Source organism: Falco cherrug, chromosome 2, assembly GCF_023634085.1.
Source record: "Falco cherrug isolate bFalChe1 chromosome 2, bFalChe1.pri, whole genome shotgun sequence".
NCBI lineage: Eukaryota > Metazoa > Chordata > Aves > Falconiformes > Falconidae > Falco > Falco cherrug.
In genome coordinates this window covers 121,824,955-121,843,037 of record NC_073698.1, presented here as the reverse complement: position 1 = coordinate 121,843,037, position 18,083 = coordinate 121,824,955, and the positions used below count along the sequence as shown (strand labels likewise).

At 39.6% G+C, this 18,083-nt stretch overlaps 2 protein-coding genes across 2 annotated transcripts in view; one reads left to right on the top strand and one right to left on the bottom strand.

Annotated features, from left to right (window-relative positions):
- The window catches only part of CMSS1 (cms1 ribosomal small subunit homolog), a 236,724-nt gene that overhangs the window by 150,612 nt on the left and 68,029 nt on the right, over window positions 1-18,083 (bottom strand). The gene's annotated exons all lie outside the window — the stretch shown is intronic.
- Window positions 2,365-13,936, top strand: LOC129735356 (filamin A-interacting protein 1-like). Its single transcript, XM_055702048.1, has 3 exons — window positions 2,365-3,181; window positions 6,365-6,538; window positions 13,602-13,936. Exons 1-3 carry the CDS (start codon window positions 2,915-2,917, stop codon window positions 13,782-13,784), a joined length of 624 nt encoding a protein of 207 aa, XP_055558023.1. The 5' UTR covers window positions 2,365-2,914; the 3' UTR covers window positions 13,785-13,936.

Genomic DNA, 18,083 nt, shown 5'->3' with positions numbered 1-18,083 from the left:
CATCAGATGCACTTCGAGCGTTAGTCGCTTAGATGGTGCCACATCCATGTCACCTGACAATTTGAAGGTGGTGAGGAGTTTCAACGTAGGTGGATGAGATGTTTATTTTTGTCTGTTTCTGAGGTCCTGCTTTGCTTGCTGCACCAGCAGGTACGCTGTCTCCAGTAATTTCATCTTTGAATTGCCCTTCTGTTTACTCATACCTACATCCTTTGAAGACCACATCAGCACTAATGTAAACAGACAACACGACAAGTAATAAGAATGCCAGTCAATGTACAGGTAATAAGAAGGCTTAAATCAAGAGAGAAAGAATACTTTAATAATACTAATAGCAAAGTAGTTTGTGCCTCTCTTGTCACCTACATTCAAGTGCCAGCAAAAAAAGTGCTTAAAGCATACATTTAGGATGCAACTTCAACATCTAAACATTCATGTTAGTTGCTAAATCTGATAAATATCTGCATTAGCAGATTCAATAGCAGGCACTGGTGTTCAGTAATGCCAGAACAGAATGCATGTATAGTCTATGTAACAACTCTGCTCAACAAGAAAAAAAGAAAAATCCACTCTGGGATGCTGCAAAGGTGCCACCTCCATGGGAGGGTAACACATCTGGCAGGTCAGCTGGCCTTCTCAGGGACCAAGTGCCTTTTGCCAAAACAAAGTAAGGACTGATCTACCTGATTAAGAAGTAGGCACAACAACCTTAAAAGGGAGTAACAGCTAGCCGCCTGCAGCTGTGAGAACTATGCCTGGCAGGCAGCCTTGAAGCCAACAGCATTAGTACAGTGTAAGAGAAAACATGAGGGAGGGTGTCCCTCTTGGCAGGACCACTGAGACTACTGCCCTTTCAAGTTCATAACCCTGTTTCCACGTGCGGCCAACTCAAAAAGCTTGAAAAGATACAGACACCTTATGCACTAGTTCCTCTTCCCTTCCACCAAGAATAGTACATTGCCACTTGTTGACAACAAGACTGACAGTGGTCTGATGTCCAGTCAAGACTGCTGCTGCACCTGGCATGCATGAGGGGAAAAATGTAAGGACTTCTTGGACTATTTATGCATTTCATAGCATCCTGTGATTAGAGGTTCAAAGCATATGGACAAGATTAGAGTGCATTCAGGTTACCTGATTTAACTCACAGCTCCTGCATTTGATCTTATAAACACTAGTCATTAGCTGTACACAAAAGCCAAGCAGGCATTCAGCATTTTATGTTCAGAGGAAACCAACAGTCTTCTTCCAAAATAGTAGTACTTGTAAGCAAGATACAAAAGGTGAGTAAACCTAATATGCAGACCACAGAGAACAAAAAGAAACCCTGTTCAACTAAAAGGACAGTATGAGCACCAATTTAAAATAATCATCATCAGCTAATATCACTGCTGGCCTGCTGTGAACAACTCCTACATGCAGCATGACAAGCTCCCACCCTAACCCAACACTATCGAGGCACAACTTCACAAAACAGGTTCCTGTGCACACTGCCACGCAAATCTGACACACCTTGGTTTTTGGAGACCTGGAGAAACAAGTTCTTCTTCTGAAACACAAGCTATTATGAGTGCTTTAAGTGAGACTAGAAGAGATTTAAGCATTATAGAAAATGTCACTTGCTTTTCCTGTAATGTTTTTGATAAATTCTCCCCACTCTTAGCCATCACCCATTACAAACCAAAAGCTTCCAAATCTCCATTCTTGGAGGAAAACAAGAAAAGGGAGTCTTTGTAGTGTTCAGTGGAAAACTACCACAGTTAAGGAGTACAGTCACAAAGATTAGGGTTTAGAGTCAGAACCCCGCGGAAGGGGGAGCTCTTGAAGAACTGTATCAGCCACAGATCTGTGAGATCAAAAGGCAGTAGCGCAATCGTCTCCAGCCTACGGTAGGCCATAACAATTTTCTGGACCTTTCAGCAATTAGCTTTGCAGTTTAGCAAGAATTATGGCTTATTTGTATTTGGAGCATGTTTAATTTCACCTTTGAATAACGTGATCGGCCTTTTGTCTGCTAGACGGTATCCATGACCACAGTTTTCCTGTAGAGGTGGACTATAGTCCTTTTATACCTTAATCTGAGTGGCAATAAGCAAAACAGAGTTCCTGAGGTCAATCAATATTTAGACAGTCTTAGCCATTTATCTGCAAAAGCATTAGAGTACATTTACTTAAGCGTGGCACTTCACATGGGCCTAAGGTAGTTTGGTTGGGGGTTTGGGGTTTTTTGGGTTTGGGTTTTTTGGGGTTTTGTTTTCTTGGTTGGTTTGTTTTGGTTTGTTGGTTGGTTTTTTTTTGGGGGGGGGGAAGCTGGAAAAGGGGTGTTTACAAGGCACACCCCTTGCAGTCTGGATCTGCTAACTAACCCCTTAATTTCACCAAACATGGGGAACAGCAACTGCTTAACCTGTAGTACCGGAGGACCACTTTTGTGCTCTCCCTTGGAAAGAGAAAGAAAAACAAAACACGGCTATACAGTAAGGGCTCGGACAGAAAGAACAGAGAGTTCCTCCTAGTGAAATCATTCTAAACCTAAATTTGCTTCATCACAATGAATATCTACCTGAGGTTGGTGCTGTCTCTCAAATGGGGAAAGCAGTCTGTGGCGATGTGCACAGCACTGCTGCTGAAGGTGCTGCCTTTGGGAATACTGAGGAGGGAACAGTTAATACTGCATGAGAGCAGCTAAGGCTCACCTCGCTACAGACACCCAGGAAGGACCGCAGCCCCGTCCTGTTGGCTTACATGAGGTTGTCAGCTTTCGTCAGATGACGAACAGCCTTATGTGGGAGGGAAAACTACCAGTCTGGAGGGAATAATATCCACCATAAATTATGGTAATAGTTTTATAGTGTCTATTAGTTAAAACAATTACTTTTCTCCCCACCTTCCTTCAGCTTCAGAAATACAAACCATGCGTTCCAGAAGTAACAGCACAGAAAGCCCAACCAGACCAAAACTGAGCCAGCAAAGGCCAAAAGACCACCATAAAGAAGAGGCTGGTTGCAATGGGAGAGGAAATGGGCAAAGAAGGCAGAAGGAGGATGATGTAGTTCAAGCCAGTACCATCCTAAGAAGCCCTAAGGCAGAGAAAAAACAAAGAAGTTCTTCCAAGAAAAGAGAGGATCTCTCTCGTGATGACTTGCTATTTCTTCTTAGTGTCCTCGAAGGCGAACTACAGGTGACTTACTGTCTTATTTTATATTCCAGATTAAAACACACTCCTCCCCGCCACCCCCCAATTTACTGCAAACACATGCTGCTTTCATGTTAAGGAAACACCCTACATAATTTGATACAGAAGGACAAACATAAACTGCAAAGTACATAAAAACACAGATTATAACTATTATAGCTATCAGTCAGAAAAGGTGACCTTTACACCACCCCTAAATGCAACTACAATTTATTCACAATGCACCTCTATCACACTAAAACCACCCACGGTCCACTGTGAAGGATCACGTAACTCTCAAAGCAGAGAGCTTACAAAACTTTCCTGTTGGGCTACCCCATTCTAAGTACTCTGAATACATAGGTTTTGTCACCATAAAACGTACCTGTTAATTATTTCTTACCTCCCTGTCCTATGAAGTCAGGAGCATTACTCCCCACGAATTAGTATGTGCCAGATCACAAGTAACTCAAACAGTATTCTCATACCTTTTGCTAGAAAAACCAAAAGAGCAATTTTATTTCCCATAATAGGAAGCGTAAGTGTTGCGTGCCGCTTAGCCCACTAGATATTGGATTTTGAAAAGCTAACATTTTTCTATCTGGAACAGGAGCCAGCTGCCAAGTCGTAACTGATGCCTAACCCGGTCAAATGTAAGTTCAGGAAGTGGGAACCAGACTTCCAGTGAGCAGGGAGAATATTTCTGTGGCAGACTGATTGCTATGAAGTAGTGATGGCCACTTAAAACTGCTCACAGGCAGAGGGAAGAGCAAACTGGCCAAAGTGGAATAAACGTGCGTATCACATGGTTTCGGTGCTCATTACCTAGACAGAACCTGGGTAGTTCCATTCTTGACATATGCATATATACTTACAGAGCAATACATACATGCTTAACAGAACATACATGCAATGTTTGACAGATGTACCAATCTCTGAGGGTAAATCCAAGGCAAACTGCTACAGAACATTTTATTATACAAACAGAATGATTTCCATGTTTGCAAAACATTTCTCCCCAGCTCCTTTGCCTTTTCTTAATTTAGATTAAAATTCAGGTGTCACATATTCCTCCAAAACACTTCTCTCTTCCTCCCAAAAAACAGTGTTTGTGTATATATATTTTTATATACATACACATTACACACACACTTCATTACACTTGTGTAATATAAATTTTATATAAATATAAAAACAAATAAACCACACATTTCAATTCTTAAGACTTAAAACTGGAATGGAATAAATGAGAAACTGGAAAACAACGAGCCTGACGTGAACACTTTAAATCATGTCCCACATTCCAAAGGAAGCATTATGAATGAAAAAAGCGGGAAGTCATTTCATATTCCTAATTTTCCACCTCCTGTAATCCAAGTCAAATCTCTGAAGATCAGCTGTCAATCCAACCATAATTCAGTTTCTAAGTTAGATGTCATTACTCTCCTATTCCAGAAAGTTTAAGATGCACAAAGACCACTCCTCTAGGGTTTTTCCACAGTGATAAGGATTAGAAATAGATTATTTTATATTTTTTCCAAGCATGGTGACAAACAGGGGTCCAGCTAAGAGCAGTCAGACTGAAAGTAAGACCCTCTCCAGATACACTCTTTCTGATTTCATCCCTTCTAGGTTTAGCGTGTACTTTGTTTCTTTTTAACCGAGATCACTGCAGATATTAGATGTCTGAAACAGTTCATGTCACTGTAATGGAGTTTGAAACAGTTATGTCACTGTAATGGAGGCAGGGGACAACCTCCACCACCAGAGGATGCAGGGGCTTGGGGGAGGAAGAGATGGACACAGTCCTAGGGGGAGGTGATGACCTAAACGAGTTTACCTCGCAGTGGAAAGAGTCACGTAATCAGATACTCTCATGAAAAAGCATTATCATTAGAAGCGGAACTTCAGGAGAGTTGGCACAATATCTGCAGCAACTATTCTGCCCCTTCCAACTTAATGCCTAAGAGCTAGTAACTTTATAGCAAGGAAGCATTCTTGTTTGGTGTGGTGGATGTTTGGTTGGTGGGGTTTTTGTTTTGTTTTTTAAAAGAGCAAGGAGAATCTATAAATCACTTCAAATACTGCAGATACATACAGTATCTTTCTCCAGCATGAAGCATGGACTTAAAGAGCAAAGCTGTATGATAGGAAGAAGGTATATGCACCTGCAAACTTGTGCAAGAATTTCTGAAATACATACATAGAAGAACGTGGTGAAAACACACCTGAGAACATATTTTATCTACTCTTTGATAACAGGATGTCATCAGATATTCCATAAGATTAAGGCAACAAATGTAGTGACATTAATAAAGGAAAAGTACAATATACATTTTTAGACTATACTTCTTGAAACTACATGATTTTTGGAAACCAGAAAACACCACCTTCTCTTAATCATTACCTTTTAAAATGCCTTTTTTTAGCATGCACTAACAAACTGAGAATAGTCTTACAGCAGTTATTTCCAAAAAACTTCATACTGCCAAGACTGCTTATTATTTGAAGGCACATACACAAACGTGTGCACATCTACATGTCTATACATAGATAAAGCATGGCCTCACACATGCATGCACACACGCATATATGTGCACACAGGACACCACTGCCAGCTTTGAAGGCATTAAATCTTGTTTTAAAGAACTGCCATTATTGCATTGCTTCGGAATGTATGCTGTGAAGGGTCACTGCACACCTCGCTACATTCACTGCTCAAACAAGCTCAGTGTAACAACAGAAGCAGGTGACCCCAGGTTGGTTTGAACTACAGAAGGTACCTTTGCATCGAGAATATACAGAACGTACAACACTTCCAAGGATTAAAGAACCATCCTAACACCTTCCACTAACAATTTAAAACCAGCTTCCATCACAAGTCACACTGTGCCCTGAAATTTTGTATTGTGAATGCACCACACTGGTCCAGAAACAACAATACCATCTAATTGTTAACAAAATACTTGGGCATTGATGAGGGTTCTGAGGATGTTGGAGATTATGCAGAACTAATAGAACACAAAGATCAATACTGCCTTCATGTTGCGGACTATTTTGGAGTGCTTTGCATACATAATAGCAGTCTTTAAAAAGTTTTTGGTTTTCTTAAAATCAAAAGTAGAAAGCTAACCTGTAAATACATATACACGGTTTAACAAAATAAAGCCTTACTTTGTGTTTCTGCAGGCTCAAGATGAAGTTATAGGAGTACTTAAGGCTGAAAAAATTGACTTGGCTTTGCTTGAAGCACAATACGGCTTTGTTACTCCCAAGAAGGTGTTAGAGGCCCTCCAGCGAGATGCTATTCAAACAAAGGCTGAGCAATGGCAAGAAGATATCTACGAAAAACCTATGGGAGAGGTATGAACATGTAATTGATATTTAACCGTAATTCCCATCAAATTCAATAGAAACTATCTCTCTGACTTCAGAGGAAGAAAGCAAATGAGCTGTAAATCTATAATCTAACACGAGTAAAGTGACAGCAGAACAAAGTCCAGGGTCCAGTGGAGTCCCTAATAAAAACAGGTATTTAACGATGCTCATTTATACTGCGCACTGAGGGCTTTAAACATCGACAGACATGATTTTGTCAAACTCAAACTCTGATAATCAGCCTGCTATTTTTGACACTGTTGTCTTTTTTTATTTTCCTTTGTTATCCAAATTCACAACCCATACAATGAGATGCCTCCCCATTTGTCTCATTGAGACAATCTTACCAACGGCTGGCAAGGGCCCATGCAGCAGCAATGGCGCAGCTGTCTACCTTTACATAGCCCATCTCCCACTAATTCTGGGGGAGTCACAGGTATACATGCTTGCTCCAAGTAGTTCCTGTAATGAGCTGTCACTACAAACTTCATCCAGGTAGAAATCTAATATTCTCACATTATACCTAAGTAACCTTTAGTTTAATGTCATTGCATCAGCAGCCTTTCTTTCTCAACAATCCTACCTGAATTTTATGTCTGCCCTGCCATGCAAATCACTGGATAATAAAATCCCTTCATATCAGGGCTTCTTCCCCAAGTGCCTCCTCTTGAATTCAGACAAATATTTTTTAATACGCTGCTCAGTAGAGATAATCATCATAAAAACAGAAGCAGAAATTATTAATAAAATTATTCTATAAAGCATTTTCCAAGCTTTCTGAACATAAATGTACTTAAGGATACAGAGTTCATGTCAGAGAAAATTGTGTCAGGCAAAAAGGTCACCACTCATTTCAAAGGCTCAAAGGTTAAAATCTCTGGCTATAATGTGAAACAGATAAAGTTCAACTCTGGAGGTTAATTTGTTTTAGAACACTGTGGCATTATGTCACAGAAACTTGGAGCACAAATGGAAATTATTTGAAGAAAAGTCCAAAAAAGTTTGAAAACATAAGTTCAGTCTATTACTTTATATAAGTTTATACACGCTTTTTCCTTCTTAATGGCAAAGAAAGGATTTCTAACACCACTGAATTTTGCAGTTCCAAAAGGCAAAGGTAAACATCCTGAGAGCAACTGAAAGGCTAGAAGGACCCCTGGCACTTCGTATGTCTTGGTAAACCAAAGATGCCGTAATCATCAGGCATTCCACAATTTCAGTTTCAAAGTCCCCCCAACTTAAGTCAGAGATCCATTTAGTTTTTGTTTAGATTTTTTCCACATTTACAAAAACCAAGGAAGGGGTGGAATCAGGCACAGAGTATGGGAAATGGACCATTTAAATTCCCCCTTTGCCACCAAGACAATGTACTTCTGTTATCTGCCTACAAAATCTCTGCTGATCCAGTTCCTCTAGAGCATGTGTGTCTCACCCTTGACAATTTAGCCTTGTAGCCTTGAACACAGAAGATCTTCCCAAAACTCAATTGAAAATACAGTGAATTTCAGAAGGCATCTCTAAGGTTACCCATCCTTTAATGTTCTCTCACAACTCACTCATCTAGCCTAAACTTTATGAAGTTTCTTGGCAAATCTGGTTAAGAATGTAGTGGGAAGATCTGGTGACTGGACAGCTTTACACACTAGGAACAGGATTCAGCGGTAAAGAAATGTAGCAAAATACAAAATAGTAGTAATACACCTTCCTTTGCAAAACATATGAGGAGTGTGACACCAAAACTGTGTCTTCCTTGGCCATGAAGATTTGGGGTTTTTTTGAAAGCAGAGGGTTTTTTTCAGCCAAATTTGCACTACAGCTATTTCTTGCTGCAACCTAACAAATGCCAGATAAGCTTACTCCTATTGCTTACACTTCAGGATACAGTAAGTTGTTGTAAATGTAAGGGGCATAAAGGAAAAGAAAATAAGACTTTTATTTTGGTTTTGCTTCTGTCTGACAGAAAGGCCTGAAAAAGTTTTCCATCTTTGCATGGTTTATAAATTTAGATTGAGTCACTTATTTATGAAAAAATCTGGCTCCAGATCAATTGCCACTTCTCTTGAATAGAAAACAAACGGTATTCAACATTCAAATAAATACAGAATAATAGCATAAGAACCATTTTCCCAGATACAAAAATAAACAAACTTTTTTTAAAAGAATCAAGAAAACATCAGAGTCGGTGATGTAGGAAAAGAGAGATAAAGAGGAGGATACTGCAGAATTTATGGTGACTTTTTCTCATTTTTCAAACCTTCATGGAATTAGAAAGCCAACTGGTTTCTAACTCTCCCCAGCTTCCAGTAACACAGTCAAAGATAAAAAAATCTGGTGCTTACTGTTTGAAATGTGATGAAAAATACTGCCTACCACTTTGAGAACTCCTCTAAAAGCAGGAAAACTAGAGGGAAGTCTATATTCTGTATCCATCAAGGATAAATCAAAAGTGAATTGATTTTTTAAATTCCAGTGCCAATCAACTCAGGGAAAGATGCATCCTCATCAGCCTTTTAACGAAGTACATCTGATTGCATCCTCACAACATCTTACAATTGTTCATCACAACTTTCCAACGATGACAGCTGTAGAGCACCAATAAGTTAAGTGTCATATGAAGAGACTGAAACAGTAACACTGACACCGTGGCATTCCAGAAAAGCAGACAAACATATCCCCACAGAAATTTGGCTCAGCAAGGGTTGAAAAAAACAAGGGAGGAATTGCTCCCATAATCTACAGTAATCCTAAACTTGGGATTATACAGTGTTCATGAAGATACGATTAACAGGAATGATATTGCACTGAACTTTGGACAAAGAAATGTAACCAACCTGGATTTTATTCTGGCACAGCACCAAACACAAAACAATCTAAAAAGAGGAAGATGCCAAGTTCAGTTCCAATGTAATGGATATGAGACACACCATCCTAGTTTGACTTCAGACATGAGTTGGTGGCAAAATGTATTTAAACAGTTAAATTTCCGTGAAATTTTAGCTTGCTTAACTATTCACAGTTAACTTCAGACCATGCCTCTTACTTTCCATTGTATTGTATAGTGCGTTCAAGTATTAATTCTAGCAAAAAGCCCATATGGTTAGCAAGAACAAAACAACAAACCACTTAATTAAGATTTTATCACTTTAATTTTCAACAGAAGACATTTACACTGCTGCTTATTAGTCTTCTGTGGTTTTTAGCTATGAACTATAGATGCTGAGTAAACCCGTATGCATACATATAAATGGGTATTTCTGCAGGCATGGACTTAGCATTTGGACAGAGTAATTTGAGGAACCAGGGGCTGCTGGAGACCACTCCTGTGCAAGGATCTCCCACTGGCAGGGGTTCACACTTCTCTTTTCTCTGCTGGATACGTGGGAGTCAGCCACAAGATCTCACAGGGAAAAATGCAAGAGCCAAATCTGCTCCCCAGGGAAGTGCCCTTATCTTGCAAAGGGACACAAGAAAGCTTCCAAACAAACTACACAAGTGCCACAACCCAGTACCAGACTCTGCCCTGCTTGGCCCTGCAGGGAAGGAAAGGCATGCCGCACAGTAACAGACACAGATGTCACAAGGCCAAATGCCCGTAGCTGTCAGCAGCATACATGCAGATCCCAAGTGTCTGCATTACTTGTGATGTAGGATCTGCTGCCTCTCCAGTTCTCTTTTCCACCACCCACCCGTACCAGGCGACAGGCCCAGCACCTCTTCCCTTCTTTCCTGAGTGGAATCCCAAGCTCTTGCTCCCCAGCCATACACCAGCTGCAAACGCTCATAGTAGAACCAATAATGCAGCATTCTTGAAAAGAACACCTAAATGCATCTTCCAATCTGAGCAACAGGAGAAAACTGCAACATGAAAATAGCTTTAACACAGCAGCTTATTTACTTGTCTCTCTTGCCCTTTCATGCAAGCAGGTCTCCCCAGGACCCTACTGTTCTTTTACCCACTTTAAAATTCCCCACCCTGCCTCTCTCCCTTGAATGCACACCTCACCCATCCCAAACGCCAGTCTGTAATCCAAACTGCTAAACTCAGCACGGACAAAAGCACAACTGTGAAGTGAAAGGCACTGGCATTGCTCATTGAGAACTGCAAAACAAAAACCTGGAGTTACTCCCGTTCTTGCACACATGCTACTTGGATAACTGCTTGAATTCACCTCTTGTAGGCATTCAACAAATACTCTAGAGCAAACAAAATATACTGAACCCATAGAACACTGCTAGTAGGCCCCCACATCCTTCACACCCAACAGCGCAGAAGCAAGACTATTTGCTACGTGGTTAATGTTTGTGTTGATGACTAACCCTCACCTCCATCAGGCATGTATATGTTTGGAAACAGGAGTAATTTGATTTATGATCAGCTTATAGCTAGAAATCTCAGTGTTTTCTTATGACAGCAATTTACACATCCCCTCAGATTCTTACAGATACTTTTGCAGTGGTGGTCCCAATCCATACATAGGCATCACTTTACTTTCTCAACCCCATCCATGCAGACTGCCTGCCAAAAGAATCAGAAGTTCCACACCTCTGCCTTCTTCCCCACCCAACCTTGCACTGAGGGCTCAGACCAGCGCGAACTATCACGCAAAGCTGATGCCAAGTTCATACCAGTTCAAGCAAGACAGGGCCATATGAATAGGCAGCACTGCATTAGAACTTTATCAAAAAACAGGAGGCAGGTTGCTCTCTGAGAACAGCATATATTCACCTTACAGCATGACCTTTAAAAAGGCAAGGATCAGAAACTCGGATGATGGTGCTTCATGCATCTGTGCAATAGCTGTTCCAAAAAAGCCTCCAAAATCTTGGTGGGGGAGGAAGGCTGATACAACACACTGAAACTTCTCTCTCTCTGGGGTCAGCTAGCAGCTGCACAAAAGATTTCAAATTTTGAAATTTCCACTTATAGTGGAAGAAAGGAGACACTGGAGAAATTAAAAATGGCCAGTTTTCTTCAACCTTACCTTTTAAGGCAATTCAGTTTTCAACCTCTGTAAAAGATACAGAAAACACAGCCAAGAGATTACTGTATAAGGCGGCATTTGCTTACTGAGAAAGCTTGCATATGCAAGGGTTTAGGTAAGAAATGTTTTCCCAAGAGAGGTCCTACTTCAGGGTTGTGACTCCAGAAAGCACTGACCTTAACAATGTGCTGTGAGAGCACTAAAAAAAAAAAAACAAAAAACCCAACAAAAAAAACAACGCCAAAAAGGACAGTCATAGGTTTCTTTACATTTTTTGATCATGAAATGAGCTCAGCTGTGCCGCAACAGAAAAGATGCTCACTAACATCACAAGCAGGAAGAACAGGCCACTTTCAAGAGCGTCCACGTTTCTGTTGGAAGATTTTGGACTTAAATCATCTTCAAAGTCTTGTCAATAGTTCCTTTTTCCTTACTTATAGTAGCAGTGTCACCAAAATGTTAAGAATTATTTAGAGGAAACATAACAGAATATATAAAGCTTAAAAAGAAGCTGAGGTAAGCAGGGGGAGACTCGGAAGCCCATGTAGAAATTGATGATACTCTCTCACATTAAAGAAACTCACATTTAGGCATTCCAGCTTTTTCTGTCATTGCTTCTACTGGCCAAAATGTGAATAAACATGAGGAAAAGATAATCAATCAAACTCCTTGGAAATAAATTGTCCAAAATAAGCAGTGGCCCTAAGAATCTGAAGCCCTAGTGTTTCTGGTGGCACACAGAATTCCTTGTGGGGGAAACATCAGAGAACCAGAAGCAGCCTTGCTTCCCACACTGCCCATTTGTGAATTCTTTCCTATTAGTAGAATGAAGCACTGCAAAGCAGCTTGACCTACTAGAATAGACTGTGGTTAAAAGGAAGCACTGGGCTTTGAGCTCAAAATTTCTCTTTTCCAAAAAGGACATGAGGATTCCTGTCTTGACCTGGTGAGGGAGGCTGTCTCCACATAGGAAGGGGAATAAGTAAGGAACAAAGATTCTCACAAATACAGACTCTTCCCAGGTCTTTAGATGGCCTCCTGTGATCCCTTCCTGAACCTCCAGCTAGATCTGTAATACCTAAGCACGAAAACCCCTTCTGGTTTCATACACGCAGTTGCATAATTGTGTCACATATTGAATTCAAAATTGAGAATCCTCAGAATTATAGTTTTCTCTCAGTTTATGGAAATCATTTAATTTAACAGCGTAACTCCAGTGAACAGTTTTGCCAGTACCTCTGTGGGTTAGAAAAACTGGAAGTTATTACCACAATCTAAAATAGATTATTTAAATTAAAATATGACTATATAGTAATATTTAGAAGCTCAGCAGAAATCCTCAGGGAAGGGAAGGGAATTTGGTGCTCAAAGTGTGCTATAAAGGTGCGATCTGAAAGGCAAACCCCTTTACAATGTGTGAAATTTCAGACAAAACAGGAAATGCCACCTTTAAATAAAAATACTTCCAACTATTTCAAAATTTAGCACACACTTATTCCAGAAACCCAGAGCCATGCTCAGTGTAAGCACAAGACAGGATTGGTTTCCACTCTTGGTTCTAACATGCATTTACTGTGAAACCAGACGGAAACTGCTTTTTGATCTACCTGTCTACCTTACAAAGATAACTCAATGTTGTCATTTCCTAGGCTGCTACTAACAAGGCAGCTACTTCCATTCAACCACAAGTCTGTCATCTACGGTGTGAAGAAGAGGCTTCTTCTGCCAAGACATCTGGTTCTCTACCACAACAATCAATGATCAAGAAAAGCACAGGCCTGTGAACATAACTGTTAATTAGTAGCTGTTGAGGATCAGTCATAGCAGGAGGGGGAACAGAAGGTGACCAAGGGTCTTGCAAAACAGTACCTTAGCTTGCATTTTTCTAATTTGTCGTAATTAGACTGACAGAACTAAATAATCTTTTCCAAAGAGATAAAAGACCTGGCCATTAGGCTATTAAATGCATTTTACATTATTAAGCCTCTCCAAATCTCTCATTAATGAAAGCCTGAGCAAATAAGAGTTTCAAAAGACTTCAGGAGATTTTGCCTTTCTTTTTGTAGCTTGATAAAGTTGTAGAGAAACAGAAAGAAACTCACAGACGAATGCTGGAGCAACTTCTAATGGTAGAAAAATCACACAGACAGACACTGCATGAACTAGAGGAAGAGAAGAGGAAGCACAGCAAATACATGGAAAAAAGTGATGAGTTTACACACTTACTGGAACAAGAACGTGAAAGGTAAGGTTACCTCTTGCCATAGTACTAAGAAATGCTTACAATTTAACATTGTGTCTAAGGATCTGTCCGCTTTCTATTCTGAATTCACTAAAAATCAGAAATTTTTGTAGAGCTGTTTTTTGAGAGTTCAGCTGAGAAAACATGAGTAATTACTCCTCAATAACACTAGTGTCTACTCCATCAGCAGGTGAGGTAGGACAAATGCTTGACAGATGCTTCATCACTGTTGCAGGATGACAGGTATGTTACACGACAGAATACAAGGAAATATGTAAAGTTACAACCAACATGAAACAGGTGAACCTTTCAGCATGTTTAAGGTGCTCAGTGTACACTATAGTATGTAAGCAACAATGTGAAATCAGGCATGCAGCCTTTGATGGCCAAAGAAAAAGACACAACGAAAAGTAGGTGGTGTTTGGACAGACCACAGAAATACAGAGAGAAGCAGCAAAGGCAGATGATAATTTACAGAAAGCTTTGAAAATAAGAACACCATAAAGCTCGTGTATCAGGATTGGCATAAAAAACATAATTCCAACATTATTTTTAAGTGTAACCTGAAAGCACCACAGCTTGTTTAAGCACAGTGTGAGGGTTTCAATACTAATTTTCAGATGAAGGATTAAGAAGAATTTGATGTCATTTACTGTCTTTTAAAAAGTCAGTTTAAACTGTGGCTTCTCTGAAACTGCAGTAAAACCGAACGCAGCCTAAGGGAAGGGAAAAAAAAAAAAAGAAAATATCAAAGAACATTTCCTATTCCCTCAATAGCTACTCCAGAAGATAGGAGAATATTGTCTCTGTTTCCTTTTGCTTAGGAACAGATGGAAATGTTTGGGTGTGAGAACATCAAGCCTATTCTAAACTCACATTATGCATAGATAATTATTCCTCTGCTTTGCCTGTGTAACATCATGTTCCACATTTTTGGCAGTGTTCACCCTTTGCACTACACCTCTCACCTCTCTCCTGCAGGTCTATCAGAGATAGCACATATGCTTCCCACCAAGTACACAGCTATATTTATGGTTTGCAATTAAAGAGGGTGGGGAAAAAAAGAAACCTCTTCTCAGAAAAACGTACACAGATGCAGGCCAGCACAGGCACACACAGAAAAGCACACATGATGTGCCCCCCACAAGGCACAGAACTGACTTTTTTCTCCTCTAAGAACTGTTTTTGTGAAACACCATCATATCAGGAACCAAAACCTAAGATGAAGGGAAGTTTTCATCTCTGCTGTCTTTTTCTCAAAAACTAAAGAGACACTCATCTCTCAGAGACAGAGCTAAACAACTACAAGTTGCTCAATGTGGAAAAGTGCTACATCAGACACATGTGCTCACACAGTGTGAAAAGCTGCACAGAAGGAAAGACTAAGCACCTTTTTTTTTTTTTTCTTATGAAAGCAGGGTAGACATGGGATTAAAACTCTCTTCCCTGCCCCACCTCCATATTCCCCCCAAGAAGACTGTAAAGCACTCACTCCTATTATCTGCAACATTTAGTCCATCTGCCTGGAAAAAGGTGGGGAGGGGAATGCTGAGGTGCCTAATGAGACCTTAGAGGATGTAATAATAGATTTCAGATTAAGTCTCAATTTTTGTATTTTCTTTGGAGGATGTATTTTATGTGGAAAACCTTAAGGGGGGGTGATGTCACATGTTGAGCTGATGCCAAAATGTTTGCCAAGTAATGTCGCCATCAAGATCTCCATGCAATTGCCTGCCATAACAAAAAAAAAAAAAAAAAAAAAGAAAAAAGAAAAAAACCAAAACCAAAAGAAAACCAAAAAAACCCACAACACAAACCAACCCAAAACCCCACACAACAAAAAACCCAAACCTCTCAGCAAGTTAAGGCACAGCTCCTTCCACATTTGCCTGCCAGACTAGACATTGAGAACACAGGCCCATATGCAGCAAAGTGACCTTTTCTTCCATTTTAAAAACTTTAGTCCAATTTAAATCCTCCCAGGATGCGAGTTTTGCATTTGGATTAAGAACAAACAGAACTCTGAAATTTGCATACATAAAGCAATGGCAAATGAATTTTTGCTTCCTCCCCCTCCAATGCAATTAAAAAAAATACTCAGAGAAACAGTAACTATTCATCAGTGAACTTTCTCGTTTTTTTCAGCCAGAAGCAGCATTCTCTTCTGACTGTGGAAGGTTATATAGCATTCCTAACAGTATTTCACTTCCAAAGCAAAATCCCGAAATTCCATGCAATTAGTCAAAAAGTATCTTGCTTTTATTAAAAAGCAAGGCTACAGTATATGCTAAAGATATCTTTGAAGAGTACAGACTACACACAAGCCAAGGTACATGAATAATGCATGATTATGTGATCACAATGAAAAACCTTAGATGTTATGGGACAGTGAAGCACTGAAAACTACTCTTGATAGCAAGAATAAAGGAACTATCAGTCAGATACAACATATGACTAAATATAATTTCAAGTAAGGCAGAGAAAAGCATTTCCTCTTTCTTACATATGTACTCAGGAAGAACAGAGCTGAAGAATACTTACATGAAAATTACAGTGATGAACTAATTAATGAGATGATCATGTACTACAAAAAATAGGCATCTCTCCGCATCTCTAGGGCCCTTCTGCTGCCTTACTCCCTCCATACATGATACTTCTCATTAGAAGAGTTAAAAAACATGTTTGGAGCATTCAAATTCTTAGCAGTCTTCACTGACTCAGTGAAAACTCCTCACTTTAATCAATCAAGAATCCTTTTGACTTCATAGTGAGGCAACAAGACTAAGTATGGCCTCAGCAGTTACACTGTCAGATCTAGGAGTTTAAGCTTATGACAGGACTAGTGACAGCTTTTAGATGTGAGAACTGAATTAGCATTTAATTTTAACCCTTTAGGCATTTTAAAGTATTTTTCTTGTTGCCAGTCAAAACTAATCCCCCACAGTCCTGATGTAGGTAAGAGACAGATTAGTTGTCCGAACTGAAAAGAGTCTCAGTACTTTGCAACACTCACTTACCAGTCCAAGTTTGATAAAGTCATGATACTGTCATGGTATTTATTCATCTTTAGTCATATGTACTTTTAAAGCATGGAGCCACTGACAAACCCCTATCAGATAAGAAACAGTTCTGTGGAGAAAAGGCGGCCCATGGGCGGTGACTGGATACGTCTTTCCTGCACTTCAGCATGAATTGTGTCCTGTGTGTATGCAGTCAGACACAAACATGAAAGACAAACTACATGTGCATGACTGCGTACTAAATTAAGTCTGCTAGAGGCCAGAAGGGAAAATTTTATTGTACTGCTGGAGCCTAAAGAAATAGCAGCACACAAACCCAGAGGAATGTAAAAAAACTTCAGAAGCTAGATACAGACTACCAGGTGCGGATGAAGAAGCATAGCATAAAAAACACGGAGCTTGTTTAGAAGCTCTTGCATTTCACAGGGTTGGGGGATGGAAGGCAGGACTAGGAAGAATACTTACTTTAGATTCAAATACAGATTCCACTGTATCTTCCCAGAGGATGTACCTATTTGTCCAAATATATTTATCCACATTCTGTATTTTTGCCACACAAATAATAAAAGCTGCTATTTTAGAAGACATCTTACAAAGTTAAAAAATTCAACTAGGTTTTCCAGATATGCACAATCCCAGTTTGAAAACACATGCCATATGCATGCAAGTATTTACACATTACTCTCCACCACCCCAAAAAAAGAAAAATAGCAAAATTATTAGCATTTACAAAGCCCTTTTCCTCTGCAAATCTCAAGGAGTTTTAAATATGATGTAAACACAGTTATTCCCCATTTTCTGAATACTGAAAGGAAATAAAGGTATGAGCGGAAGAAACCAGCCACAGGTACATGAGAGTTAAATTGGAGGAAAGGAAGAAATCTCTCAATGTATAGATGTGTCCTCATCTTCAAACTTTCTATATACTATACAGACTCTCAACTATATAGAAAGGATAAAGCTTTACTATGAAGATACACCAGTTAAATAAGTGAATGGTGTTCAACAGGACAGGAAAAAATAGCAGTTTGCTATTTATATAAGCAATGTAAATAGATTTTTTTAAAATGTAGACATGATAAATGTTGGTCACAGGAATTCAAATGTTAGCACAAAACTTTGCATGTTGGTATTGCAACAATTAATAAAATCTTAGTTTAAGGATCATCTACTAAGACAAGGTGTTTTTCTACAGGGAGGAAAGGCCATCGTAAGTTTTTCGTTTAGCACTGAAATCACACTCACAAAGGTGATACAGAGAACCTAGTCCAAAGAAGAAAACACAA